Genomic DNA, 14,370 nt, shown 5'->3' on the forward strand with positions numbered 1-14,370 from the left:
TTCCTTTGATTTATTTGCTACTATTTGCATAATGTTTATTTTGGCATCTCCTTAGCTGAGATTGATGAGACTGCTATTCCCACCACGTATCTGTGCACTGAGAGCAGAGGCAGAGCCCTGATCTGCTTAGACTGGCGCAGGGGAGCAGATCAACAGAGGATGATGGAGTTCCCCCTGAGCAGGCATAAGTTCCAGAGCTCCCATTGCAATGTGCTGCTCTTTCTTCCTATTCAAGTCAGGACATGTGTTTAGCAATGTTATCTACTCCTTACAGTTTAAATAAAGTGATGTTAGTTTGACTTCAGCCCTTTCATGACTTGAAATTGAGCAAGATTTTTTCTTCACATGCTCTTAGATTAGGTTTTAAAATATTGTCAAGTAATTACATCTTTCTCTTGGGTTTAAGATGGCAGGGAGGGAAGACAGTATGGTAACGAAGCGGGGAAGAGAAAGAGTCTCTGTCAGAGAGCACTGTTGGCTAGCTGAAAAAATACTGAACAAACCTTGCCTGTCAGTGTGGGTGAACATTCATCCCGTTAATGTAGTATCAACATTTAACAAAGTCCTTGGTCTGAGAGAGATAATATATTATGCCTTTTGGCTCTGCATTGAAACAGAAATTGCTACAGCAAGTCTGAATGCACGGCGTGCTGACACTGACTCAGAAAAACCTGATGGGGAAAGGAACTGTCTAATCAATCCTTCTAATGCAAGGAAAAATACTATTAGTTGCTTTTCCAGTAAAAATTATGTGGTTCAAGTTGACTCGCCATCAACTTGGTTGTGCTAATTGACTTGCAGCCAGCAAATTCACAACCTGTTCATGAGACTATTACAAAATCTGCATAAACATTCATTGTCAAATTTATAATGATGTTATAAAGTGAACTGGTACTATTTTTTCCAAATATTCTCAGATGTTTGGCTTCTTCACAAGAATGAAGTATAAGAGAGTATTTCTATGTATTACTGGTCCCAATGAGCACTGGCTTTAATGAAAATCTCAGTCTTTCAAGGTAGTCAGAAACATAAGGGGCCATCACTGTACCTCTGGGTTTCATCAAATCCCTGGTAGTATTTGGGGTATGATGTAATACATTGAAACTGCTGCTGGTTACAGGCATGGAGTCACCCAACAGGTAAGTAGTATGACAGGCAACTAAACGCCTTTCTATAACTCACCATGTTCAGAGGTATCTGAATCTCTGTACCTGATGATCCTTCTTTTCAAGGACTCATTCAAACTCTTTTTTTGTTTGAGGCCAAATGTTCATTGCATAAGCCATTCTCAAGATAGTCCACTTTTTTTTTTCTCTCCAGTTTATAGCACTACTTGATACATGCTCCATCTAGAACTATTTTAATAAAAGCCTCATTATTTTGAGCAGATTAGTGTGCTTCATTCTGCGAACCACTTGCTGAGCCAATTGATTTTGTGGAACTCTACATAACAGGGGGCAGCCTCCTCACTTCACTTTGTACATAAATAAATTAAAAAAAGATGTATGGAGACATGTTCAGTGCAGCTTGGCACTAATATTTAAACTTTTGCTTTGTCAGCAATGGCAACAGCAGTACAACTAGCAGTCTTGGCATTATGGACCTGGAAATTTATCAGGAGAACGTGCCATCTTCTCCTATGATTAAGTAAGTAGTCACTGAAGTGAGACTTGATGTTTAGTCTAATTTTAACTGCAAATCATTTACGCCATCTAAAATGTGCCAAGCCCTGCTTTGCACCTGCTGCTGAGCCTGCTGTTAGTTTCAGAAAAAAGCACATGCAGGTATCTGTGCAGAGCGGTAGCACTAGGCAGTGAAAGATCACAGGAAACCCACCCAGGTGACTCTCTCAAGAGAATATGGATCCACCAATCACTCCACCTAAAAGACAGTTTTCTGCTGTATTGGTTTCCCATTGTGCGAACTTTATTGTCTGAATAACTTCAAATATTATCAAAACTCTGCTGTAATAGCAAGTAAGGTCAAGAAAATAAGGATCAATTAAAGTCAAAGGAAAAAAATATGATAGCATTCTTTCCAAGAATAATAATAATTTGGCCCAAAGTACATCTTACCTGTTGTTTCTGGGCATGTTTCTACTGAGCATGCAATTAAATTATCACGAGGTGTGCAAGTACCTGCCTAAAGATTCTGGTACCCTGAAACCTGGTATAACTTGCCAGCTGGTGAATGTCATGATGCAGTCAGGGCATGGCCACTGCAGAAGTGTATAAACTGAACATCACTCGTTGAACGTGGGAACTTTGTGAAGTCGGTGACATCAGAAAGTCTTCACAGCTCATTACCAGACTATACTACAACTGTCCTGCTTTGAAGAGGCTCTTTTTTTGTAAGAAATCTGGGCATTCATGTTTCTATAGAGTTACATGCATTCTCTCTCAGCTGCTGATTTGGAAAATAACCTTGTTAAAAAATTCCCATCTTTGTAGTAGGCAGTGATACCTCCTACACACCTTCCTAAAGATGACCCCTCCCCCTTATATTTCTGAGGACCAAAGGGATAACTTTTGACTCCCCTTGTTAGGTTTCAGGGGCTATTCTCGGGTGTTAGGCAATAGGCGTGAGAAGTTTGTATTTCCACAAATCAAAGTCAAGGCACAGAATACACCTGCTGTTCAAACAGAGAACTGGAAAAAAATCTGACGGGAAGGAAGTTATTCAGCACCTATGATTCTAAGTCATGACAAACCATACATTGGATGCTGCTATTTTATTCTTTCCTCTCACATCTTACAGTAACCAGTACACAAGTATATATAATCTTGATTCTTTGAAGCCTTGGGGGAGATTCTGAAATCCTGTGAATGAGGGCGGTAAAGAGTAGCGTCCTCCCTTCCATACTAGAAACAAAATCTTACACTTGCGGCATTCCCCCTGACTGAAGGCAGAATGGGACAGTGGAAATGCGTATTGTAAGTGCTATCCCTCCAGGAGCGATGAAATGAATGCAATAGCCATGACATCAATAGTGAATTTGCAGTCTCCTGCCACATGTACATGAGCATGGATATTGTGTTCAGAAATGGAAGCTGAAGCAGTGACCACATGCCTGGGGTTTGTTTCCTGTAGTTTAAGAAAGCAATAGTACACAAGAAATTAAGATCTGTGGAAATTTTTGCAAGGTGTAAACAGAATTTGTTTATCCAAACAGTTAATATATTTAAAACCAGCAGTAGTTGAAGTCATTAATAGTTATGATCATATTTAACTATGAAAGACAGAACTAGAAAGCAAGACTGGAAAAGGTTCAGCCAAGGAGTATAGCACTGCATAATGCAGGCATTGGAAGTTCAGTATTTCCACCCAGGGTATGAGGCTTGCTCTGTCTTACCATAATGTCATTTGCTTGTCATTATGTAAAGATACACAGACCCTGGTGAAATGTAATACACAGTGCAACCAGTACAAGTACTTCATCCTATTATGGGAATAATGCTGCAATTCCCATAGCTTTTCCTGATTTACAGATTAAATAAATGAAATATATTCAGCATTTTATTATTTCATCCTCCGTAACTTTTTTCTTGCAGTTTTCTAGGTCTTACATTGAGGGAGAAGTTTATCCATCATGAAGCAATGTTGTAGACTGTTCCTAAATATCACTAATAAGCTTTGTTGTTGTTTGTTTCTAAGTGAATTAGTAGAAGAAAAGGTTTTCCTTAAAGAACAGACAGAAAATACAGAGGGTAAGTTGAACCATATCAATTAAAGCATACAATTTGAAGTTAAGACAAGTAATTGCACAGTAACTGTTGGGATTATTTTTCCAGAAAGTACTTCTGGGCTTTCAGTGGGAACAGCTAATTGTCAAAAGGACCTGCTGGTGATAAACTTTGATCTGGAACCAGAGTGCCCCGATGCAGAGCTGCGAGCCACCCTGCAGTGGATAGCTGCTTCTGAACTTGGAATTCCAACCATCTATTTTAAGAAATCTCAGGAAAACAGAATTGAAAAGGTAGTATTTACAGAATTGGGCATGCTATGTTATGTTTTATTGAAGTTACTGAGCTTAAAAGCAGATGCAAAAACATCATCATTACAGCAAGATAGCAAAACTACTGTTTATTACAGAAAGGAGGAGAGGATTAAATGTGTCAGAATTTAAGGTACATGAAATATTTAGTAGATTGTCCATGGCACAAGAAACAGTATCACCATGAGAGCTTCTCCAAAGCCTCTATAACATGCTTTGATGAATCTGTTCACTTTTTCATATCAGTGCTGCGTTAAGTATCAATGCTCAAGGCAGAATTAACAGAGAGTCCTTTACATGGCTGCATTTGAAGGGCTGTGGATGGCTTACGTGGAGTTTAAACACGTAGCTTAAAAAATAAAAATCCCTTGCATGTGGGCATCACACATACAAAGTTCTGCTCCTCAGTGACAGTAAGAGCTGACTATGATGCGAGACATAAGTTGGAGTTAAAATTTCCAGCTTTGAAATTCCTTAGTCCTTATGCAGGTTCTGCCTTGCTAACAACACTGATTAGGGCAGCTGCAGGCAGGTCTGAACTTGTGCCTGGCTGTTCAGAAATTGCTATAGCTGGGAATACAGCAGGGTACTGCAGGGGCCTGACAGTTCCTCCTACATTTACATGAGATCTACCAGGGCCAAACACGTTGGCTTTATAGTCACTTTGTGCTGGCAGAAAAGGATTGCTGCTCACCAAGGAATGGGCCCCACTGCTGAAACGTACAGAAGATACTAATGGCAAAATAAAGATAATCCATATTAGCTCCGGTTCACTGACATAACAAGACTACAAGGCTTCTGCACCAGAGCTCATGGAAAGTTCAGAAGATGGGCAGGATGGACCTGTCTGTGTAGGCATATCCTTATATTATTACTACCCTAAGAGACAGTTTTAGCCCAGGCAGTGACCAACCAGTGCTTCCAGTAGAACCATATTTGCAACCACACACTTGGTAAATTAGACTGATTGAAATATTTTGCATCATTGTGTGGAAATTATGAAGCACCGCCCCTGGCCTAGCAATAAAAAAGTGCTATGCGTGCCAGTACTCTTTTGCTCCTGCTCAGGTGTAGCTTAGCCTCTGCCAACCACCATTTTGAAAGCAGAAGTCTATTTCCAGAGGGAGAGGGGCAGACAGACACAGACTACCAGAACTGAGAAACCTTCTGAGGGATTAGTCCAAGCCAGAGCACCAAGAGCAACACTGAAGTCCAAAATGGCCACAAGAAGTGCAGACTGTTTCTATTCCCAAATGATTAGTTAGTGCTCCATTGTAGATAGCCCTAAATGCCACTCAGCATTTCAGGAATGACCAAAACAGCCCCATTTCTAAGATCAGCAGGAACAGCTCAAGCCTTAAGGCTTACAAAAAGTGTCACAGTATTCAAATCAATTAATGAAAACAGTATTACAAATCAGTATTTTGGTCTTTTATGGGACGATCATTTTGAGGAGCAGAGATATTGTTTGATTTTCTTGAGTACATGCATTTGGGAATCATAAACATAATTTAAAATGCATTCAGCAGCAACAGTCCAAATTGCATCTAATTAAAGAAACAGCTGTCAGCTTTACCCATGTGCTTTGGCAAACAGTTAATTCAATTGCAAAAATACACTAGAGAATAATGAAGCACATCCTGCCTACAACAGTGCTCTTGGAAATCGCGTGCCTATTAAATATCATTAAAATACATATTAAAAGTTTAGGCTTCAGTATGTAAATAGCAAACAGCTACACTAACTAGAGACACACAATATTTTCTTGTGCAGTTTAAAACTGGAAATGTAGAAGGAGCAAGCTAATTGGATATTGATTGTGAAATTCAAAGAAATGAAAAGCTTTGATTTTCATTTATGTGCTTCAGAAAAAAATGGGACCAGATGTATGACACTGTGAAGCCCATTATTAAGTACAAAGTGGACAAAATTCAGGATTTTTTACAGCTGCTTAAGAACATATACTTAACCTCTGGTTTATCTGGAAGTTAAAAAAAAAAAAAAAAATCAAATATAGATACTCTCTGTGATTCAACCACAATCGTGGCAAATATCTTCATGTGACAGAAGTTTACCCAGGATTCCCTCTCACCAGTACTACGTGAATATTTAAAATACTATGGGATGTCTATGCAGAAATACAGAAAGTTAAATATAAATTAAAATATAGCTAATGGTAATGAAGAGGGTTGGTTTTTTTTCTTTAGAGTGGATAGTCACACTTTCATTATTTTGACAGCAAGTTGTGGATAACAAGGAAAGTTGTGATCCTTTATCAAGCTCACTTTCACTGTTCTTACTTTCATTGCAATAAATAAGAATTGATGAGAGCAGCTAACTTAGAAAACGTCATGAGATCGGACCAGTCTCTGGGGATCTATGGAACTTCATTTCTGAAGTTTTATGGATAGAAAGAACCTTTATGTTGCTGTGCAGTGAATCGTGTCCACTCCCTCATGCAGCAGTGCATTTACAAAGGATGGTCTTACAGCAGTTTGTGTGTATTCATTTAACAAAACCTTAACCAAATCTTAAGCATGTTTTGTTGGTTTTTTTATTTAGTTTTTAGATGTTGTGCAATTAGTTCAACGGAAGTCCTGGAAGGTGGGGGATATCTTTCATGCCGTGGTGCAGTACTGCAAGCTCAGTGAGGAAGGCAGAGAGATGACACCAAGTCTGTTTGATTGGCTTCTTGAATTGGGTTAAGAAAGTTCACCTGTTCAGCATTTTTGTTTTATTCCAGTTTAAATAAGCAGTGGTTTGTGTAATGCTCCGATTTCTGAACATCACTGAATAAAATGAGCAACGACATACAAACTCTACAGAAACAGCACACGTCCGTTCCACAACTGAACAAGGAGCAAAGTGAAACCAAGGTGTATTGTATCTTTCTGTATCATGAGGGACTCTTGACGTATTGTGCTATAGGATGTACTGTACTAGGAGGGGATGGATTTTTAGCCTTCTGAATGAGGGGACTACACAGTAAAAGCTTAAATTATCTAATATGTTCCATTTTATTCAGTTTGATTAAATCAATCAGCTAAAATGGGATAGTACACCAACATTCAGTTTTAAAACACCAATATTTGTACAGTTTAACTATTAGAACCAGAGTTTGTTCCAGGATGGCTGGAGACACTCACTTCCCTAGATAAAGAATTGATTTTTTTTTTTTTTTTTTTTTTAAATCCTCATAGTCTGTTAAGGGGTAAAAAAAAAAAAAAAAAAAAAAAAAAACCACCCAAACTTTTGAACACTTAACACCTTTGCAGATAGACAATACAATAAAAAGCTGCTGAAAACACATTTTAGTTTCTTTCCATGTGATTATTTCTCTTCCATAGCTGTTCCCGATTCCTGTCTTCTTCTCAAGGAAATAAAATCTGAACTCTCAGTTACTACCCTTAAAAACTTCATTCCTTTTCACTTGGAGGCAATGCAGTTCAGTCTAGCTACACCTGGCATATCCCTGAACACAGCTCTGCAAGTCAGGGCAGCAGGTTTCTAACCCTGTCCCACCACACACCTGCCACGTGACCTTGGGCGAGTCATTTCACCTCTGTGCCTCAGTGTGCCTACCTGGTAAGAGGGAGTAATGATAATACAATCATTACGTAAAGTGCTTCTGTTTAAAGCACTATGTAACATGCTACATATCAGTTAAAAGCAGTGGAAAAAAATACTATTTTAATTTTAGTTCAATCAAATAAATTGTTAATAAGGTGAAGAAATGCATATCTGAAAAGAGTACCATCTCATCATAAAAATCTTAATTTTTTTAACTGAGAAGAACGCAAAATGATTGTTAAAATTTCAGTAGACATACTTGTTCATTTTGGATATTAGTGTTTGGACTATATGTGATAGTTCACGTTACTATAACATTTATATAATGGTTTGATAAGATATACTATGGTATCGTCTTGTTGAGATGATCTGTTAGTATCACGCACTTAATGATACATTCTCTTCACTCTGCCAAAGAGATTGGTTTTGAATTTAAAGTTAATATAACTTAGCACTTCACAGCTCTTCTGCGATTTGTTTCTTTGAAAATATTTATCTTTCATCTCTCCCTACCCAAATAGCGTAGTAGAAAACCTGCCTGCTTTTCCCAATAAAATATTGAAGAGATGGTTTATTTTCCATATAACAGTATATGCTTCTGTAATATTTCTTGAAAAAACCCAACCTATCCTTTTGCACTAAATATTTTTGAAAATTTTGAAGTAGTTTTAAATAATTTATGAAAAAGAGCCATATTATCAATTTTATCTTTAAAACCATTCCTAAACTTGCATGACTGCATCACTCATTTGTTCTGAAATACAAACTGTTAGTGAATCAAAATCTAACATGGAACATTAAACAACATGAGTAATTCTACATCTACTCCGCAGTATATACAAAACAGTGAAGGTCACTTTACTGTCAAGATAAAGGTCGACTTATTGCATACTCTGAATGTAACTGTGCAGTCACTGGGCCTGCTCCTAGGAATTGCTGAACATCCGTAACTCCCACTAATGTGAGTGGCAACTCTGAATGCTCAGCATTTCTGAGGCTGAAAGTCAATAAAAAGCACCAAGTATTGTAGACTTAAAGTGCTTTGTTTGAGTTAATAAATGGGAGTGTATTTATTTTTAAACCAAATACAGTTAGTTGTCAGTATACAATTTTTTGCTGTGATAGAATAAATGTTTACTTATCCTACAAAGCACAAATATCATGACAGAGTTGTAACAGTGTGATGCAGTTTCTCTGTACAGTAGTTCTTAATGTTGCAATTTATTCAGAAATAAATTTATGTTATAATGTGCGTCCTCTTTGCCTTTCTAAAAAGTTTATGGATGTGCTATGGTTTTTTTGACCTATTAAATAATATTTGCCTGCCACCCCTGTAGCTTCTCAAAGCTCTGCTTCTGAATGAAAAACCTGACCCATGGCCCGGACCAAAACAAGTCAGAGCAAGCTCCAGGTCCTTACCTCAGTACCAAAGCTACAGCTTTACTCAGGTTCTACAACTCATTCAAGTGATACAAGGCTAATCATAACATTCTTAGTATCGCAGTAAGATAAAGAGAAATTACATGTTCATTGCTGAGAATTAACCCCAGAATAACTCCCAACATACCAAATCGCTATTAGTGCTCACTCTAGCTGCTTTCAGCACCTGCAAAAGCAGGCAGGGGGTTGCAGAGACAGAAGTTCAGGATTTTCTTCTGCTTGTTTAAGTTTGCACAGATATTTACTGCCCTATTGCCTAGGTGGTATTTCTATGACTAAACAGAAAAGGAAACCAACACTTATCCAAGTAAATTGGAACAGGACACATTCACCATTTAAAAAGGCTGAAAAATATTAAAAGTCAACTTTAAATACATATAAATGAGAACTTGATACTACATACAATTTTAGGTAAAAATCTCAGAGTAAATTATATGCAGTTTAGCCTCTCGGTATACATGAGCATGATGCAGGTTGTTAACATCACAAGGGCATGGAGGGGGTGGCTGCTCACTATCTTTCCCAGTACAAACTAAGACCCAACAAATGAAACTCACATGAGCCAGACTCAAAGCAAACAAAAAGAGATGACACATTATGAAATGAGAGGATGCAAAACTTGTACATAGATTCAAGTTCCCACTTGGGGATCTGTATAAGTTCTTGAAAGAGATACACCACAATTTACTAAGGAAGACAAACCCTACGAGCCTCAGGAGATGCCCTGGCCATCAGAGGCCATCCATGGGAGCAGCAGACACATTTGCCTCAGCACCTGCTGCAGCGCTGATCCCAGCCAGGGCTGTCCCACTCACCTTCCTACGCTGCAAAACAGCTTCAGGGGAAGGCGCCTTCCACCCTGGTGTCGACTCTACCACCCACCTAATGAAGAGCAGAATTTGGCCTCTTAGATACATTAATTCAAATACAGGAGAATTACCTACTGAAAAATATGTATTTAAAAACTTCATTTTTCGTTTGGTTTTGTTTAGGGTGCTTTTAATGCTGGGATCATTAGAAGTTGAAAAACTATAATCTACCTCAATTTTGTCCTAACACCAAAGATTTTCATAGTGTCTTCAAGTAAATTAACCATTTTATTGTGGTCTGTGATAAAAATGGTCACCTGTTTACAGTTATCCTATTAAATTCAGCAGGTAACCTTTCTGGAGAGGCTGATCTTACTGTCTCTCTTGTCTAGTTTCATGCAGAGCTACATGACAGATGAGCATAGGAATGTCACCATGAATCCTGCACTCTGATTTTCAAAATGTCAGGGGAAAGAAACCCACCACTCCATTGAAATAAAAAGCCCACATGAGCTACTTACTAAACAAAACAAATTCCATCTGAGAAGGAAAGCACATCCATACCAGCCAATTTAAGAATTTTAATTCAAGGCAGAGCCATTCCTAATTATGAGCAAACTCATAATGCCACTTTTTCAAACCCACTCTAAAGCCAGTCATTGCAAGGAACAGGCCTTCAGAAAGCAACTTGCAGCTGTACAGCATTTAGCAGGACAGACAGTTAAATTAGATAGCTGGACTATCAAACTAATTAAAATAATTTGCAATGAAGACAGGTCTGGCTGATGGGTACTGTGCCCTCCTCCCAGCTTCAGCTGAAAATTAGACAGTGAAGTGCAGCACACTGGAAAATATAACCAAGCAGGATATATTTCATATCCTTTCACTAACTACCCAGGAAATGCAAGCAATCACACAGAAGCAGCTAAAAAAGAAAGTCTCACAAAGTGCCACTTTTAAAACATGAGTGGGTATAAGTATTATTATCCTCACCTATTCAGAAAATAATTTGAATCTCAAGAGATACAAAAAGCATACGTCAAGATTCCAAGTACACATCATGTGCTTACATGGTAATTCTTGTCCTTGTCTTGTAAAATGTACATTCAGCCCTGGGGAAGTTACATGACACAAGCTAAGGGCATTTTTCCCAGAAAAACAAACTTGTATATTCACAGAGATATATAGTGGAAGGATTCAGCCGTCTAAAGGACAGAAACAATACAGCAAATATGATTTCCACTGTGACAGTCCTTACTAAAGCACACTTCAGGAGTCACCTGAGGTAATCCTTTTCAATAACGTCACAGTGAATCAAGTTTGCCAGCACTGCAGGATAATGTTGAAAGCCACATCCCACTCCAACCACGCAGTGATTAAAGTAACAGCTTGGCGAGCGTAAGGTATGTAGAATCCAAATGTTTTTATAAGATTAAAAAGGCACCAGACAATAGAGTTAGAGCACACACACACATGCTATTTTGGTTGCAGGGACTGAAGTAGAATTAGAGAAAGGGATCAGGCTGCTACCAGAGACACAGAATGGTTTCAGGATGATACATCTATACAACGCACTCCTAACATATATCTCTAAAATTTGTTAAATCTACATATGGGTAAACCAAGGTGCAGAGAGCCTAACATCAAAGCATTCATATGATGGTACCTAGAGTACTTTTGAAGTTCTTACGAGGCGCCAAGTCAGCACGCTTTTTTGTGCTGTGAATCACACCAGATGTGTGTTTCACATTTGAGCAGGAAACCTGGATAACTTAGCCCGAAGAGCAATTCTACTCACTCAGTGAATCTAGGGAGAGTCAGAAATAGAGCCCAGATGGCCTCCCAGTCCAATGCTTAGCCTATGGAACCTCAACCCACTCAAAATTTTGCATAAAAATAGGACAAGAGCACGAAGCCAAAAGCTACTACAGATGTTTGATTCACTGAATCACTAGCATAGTATAAGAGAAAAATCATAAAAGAAAAAGCAACAGAAAATAACCCAACCTGAAGGGTTAAGCAAAAAAAAAAATTGACTTCCTAATTGCAGTCCCAAAGAATTTTTTTTACTTTGTGATGGTTACACAGCAAGTCAGATTTCAGTTTTTAACTATGTAGCAGTATTTGTACACACTTCATTACACTAATTTTCCTCCATTTTTGTCAGCCAGAAATCCCCCATGTCACATCTGTAAGTACAGGTGCAAACTGATCTAGGGACACTGAGCAATTCTAAAGTAACATAGAACTGCATTGCCCTTCCTGCCCCTTTCAATTCTGGATTACTGAGATGCACTTTTGATATCATAAATCTTTGCACAAGACAACAGGAAACACCACAAGCATTACAGTAACATTAATATCAGCCACTTCGCCTACTCATAAAGGTTTAATTTTAAATGATCTGCAGCACACTGCTTAGCTCTCCCACAACACAACACTACTTGAGACAACCAGGATATTTGCCAACTGATGACAGGCAATTTCGTTTCTTCATTTACAGACAAGGATGCTGGCAAGCACTCAGAGACAGTCAAAACACATCAGCATTAGTAACTTCCTATTAAATTTAACAACATTTAGAAGTCAAGTCCATAACCACCCAGAGATATACAATATAAACAAAATACCTTCAAGTTCATTTTCTGCTGCACGCTTCCTTTCTTCCTTTTTTCCCCTCAGTCAACATGCATACTTTGTTCAATCCTACCCTCTTTGCCTCTTCATCCTTCTTCCAAGGCTACTAGAAGAGACCAGTTGGCTCTGCTCCTTCTCTACTCCCCTGCCAAAAGCAACTGCAGTTTCAGGTGCTCTGCTAGGAAGTGGGGTGAGCTCTGCACAGGTGAAACCTGTTGGCAATTGCTGGTGAGAGGTAAGCCTGGGCTAGAGCTCACTGTAGGATGGTAAATAATTTGCAGTAGTTCCTCATCCACTTCTCAGTTTATGTCACAGTCCTTGGCTCCAACTCTTTAGTGTGTAGAGTTTCTTCGTGCTAGCCATAATCTTTGGGCCAGGATTCAGAGTTGGAGTCACCACCCATATTATTTTTTCTTTACCTCAGGTGAGAATGGGAGAATGAGGACTGAGCAGAAATGAATGGTATGAATGGAAAGATGTGGGCAAGTATGAAAGGGGGGTGAGCAGGAGTTTAACTACAGCATATATGCAATAGTTAATAGCAATGCAATTCACAAATGGTTGCTGGTTTTCTCTGGAAATACCAAGTGGGACATTGTATTACAAGTAGTGAAACTGGCATTTTAACTCAATACTTCATTACACAACAAAAAAATTAATACAAAAGTACTCAGAACAAGTGCATAACAACACCCCTTTCACACCTGAGAGCATTATAATGCTGTATTTTTTTAAATAAAAGTTAGAAGTTAAGAGTGACACAGAAAGAAATGGGGCCATCCTACTGGATTCATTCACACTAATCATGATTTCTCTCAGGTGACTGAAATAACAGAGCCAGACTCTTCTCAGTGATACCTAGTGAAGAGGTAACATGCACAAACTGAAATATGAGAAAACATTCCATTTAAATATAAGGGAAAAAAATCCCAACTTTTTTTACTGTGAGAGTGATCAAACACTATGTAAACACTATTGCTCAGAGAAACTGTGGAGTCTCCATCCTTGGAGATATTCAAAACCACGTCAGTCCTGGGCAGCCTGCTTGCTTGATAGTGCTTTGAGCAGAGGTGTTGCGCTAGACAATCTCCAGAGGTCCCCTCCAACTCCTACTGTTCTGTGATTCCATATCTACCAGACATCAGCAAAGTCAAACCTATCAAAATCTAGGTAACTTTTCTACTTCAGCAAAGCTGAAGGTGAACAAAGAGGGTAAAAGAAAACAGATCTGAAAGACTGAGTTTATTGACTATGAAACTCACAAAGTAGGCATATACCAAACTGGATCTTTCCTTCTCTTCTGTCAGTGCCATATTCTACAGGTGTTATCCTTGCTTCCTAGTAATAAACACACATTGTGAAGGAATCATTTAGCTGTATCACACAATTTATCCATTTTTGTTAACACCTACATCAACAATCTACCCAGAATACCGAGGAGCCAGAGAAATATTTTTCTGTCCATGACTGAGACAGCAGGACCTACAGCAATATTTTTAGCTGAGATCATCCTGCATCCCATATTTTGGTAGTTCAGTCAAAAGACCGAAGCAATCACAAATACTCTGTTCATGTCTTTCCCCACTCCCACGACTTTTTGTCTGAAATGAAAGAAACCTCAACAGAGTTCAGCGCCAAATACACAAAAGGTGTGCTCCCATTCAAAAAGCTTTGCTTTTTGCTCATCCAGACCTCCCTCACTGCAATGCATTGTGAGAAAATGGCTTGGTCACTGGTCTGATGCTAGCATATGCTCATAGGAGAGATGGTAGGGTGTGCCCATGCCTTTATACAAATTTGTACATGGACATATTCACTTAAGCTTCAGTTCAAAAGTGAGGTTTTAGGTTTTCTTGACTATATTTTAAGTTACTGCTGGTGCCTGCATTTGGGATATAGCCCCAGGAAACTTTTCAGACT

General features: G+C 38.6%; 2 protein-coding genes across 9 annotated transcripts in view; one reads left to right on the top strand and one right to left on the bottom strand.

The window, feature by feature from the left end:
* LOC115347092 (SPHK1 interactor, AKAP domain containing) overlaps positions 1-8,816 on the top strand; it is a 75,900-nt gene extending 67,084 nt beyond the window's left edge. For 4 of the 7 annotated variants that reach the window (XM_030028047.1, XM_030028052.1, XM_030028050.1 and 1 more), the window contains 4 exons: positions 1,561-1,647; positions 3,655-3,707; positions 3,792-3,976; positions 6,557-8,816. In XM_030028047.1, the coding sequence (XP_029883907.1) occupies positions 1,561-1,647; positions 3,655-3,707; positions 3,792-3,976; positions 6,557-6,700 (469 nt within the window). In that variant the 3' untranslated portion in view covers positions 6,701-8,816. Of the gene's footprint in view, positions 1-1,560; positions 1,648-3,551; positions 3,977-6,556 lie in introns of those variants that run through there. The other 3 variants (XM_030028051.1, XM_030028055.1, XM_030028053.1) reach the window with 3 other exon arrangements.
* Positions 6,988-14,370, bottom strand: part of DAW1 (dynein assembly factor with WD repeats 1) — a 29,297-nt gene continuing 21,914 nt past the window's right edge. For both annotated transcript variants that reach the window (XM_030028057.1, XM_030028056.1), the window contains exon 13: positions 6,988-13,788. In XM_030028057.1, coding sequence (XP_029883917.1) covers positions 13,754-13,788 — 35 coding nt within the window. In that variant the 3' untranslated portion in view covers positions 6,988-13,753. The remainder of the gene's footprint in view (positions 13,789-14,370) is intronic.

The sequence above is a fragment of the Aquila chrysaetos genome, chromosome 10 (assembly GCF_900496995.4).
Source record: "Aquila chrysaetos chrysaetos chromosome 10, bAquChr1.4, whole genome shotgun sequence".
Classification (NCBI taxonomy): Eukaryota; Metazoa; Chordata; class Aves; order Accipitriformes; family Accipitridae; genus Aquila; species Aquila chrysaetos.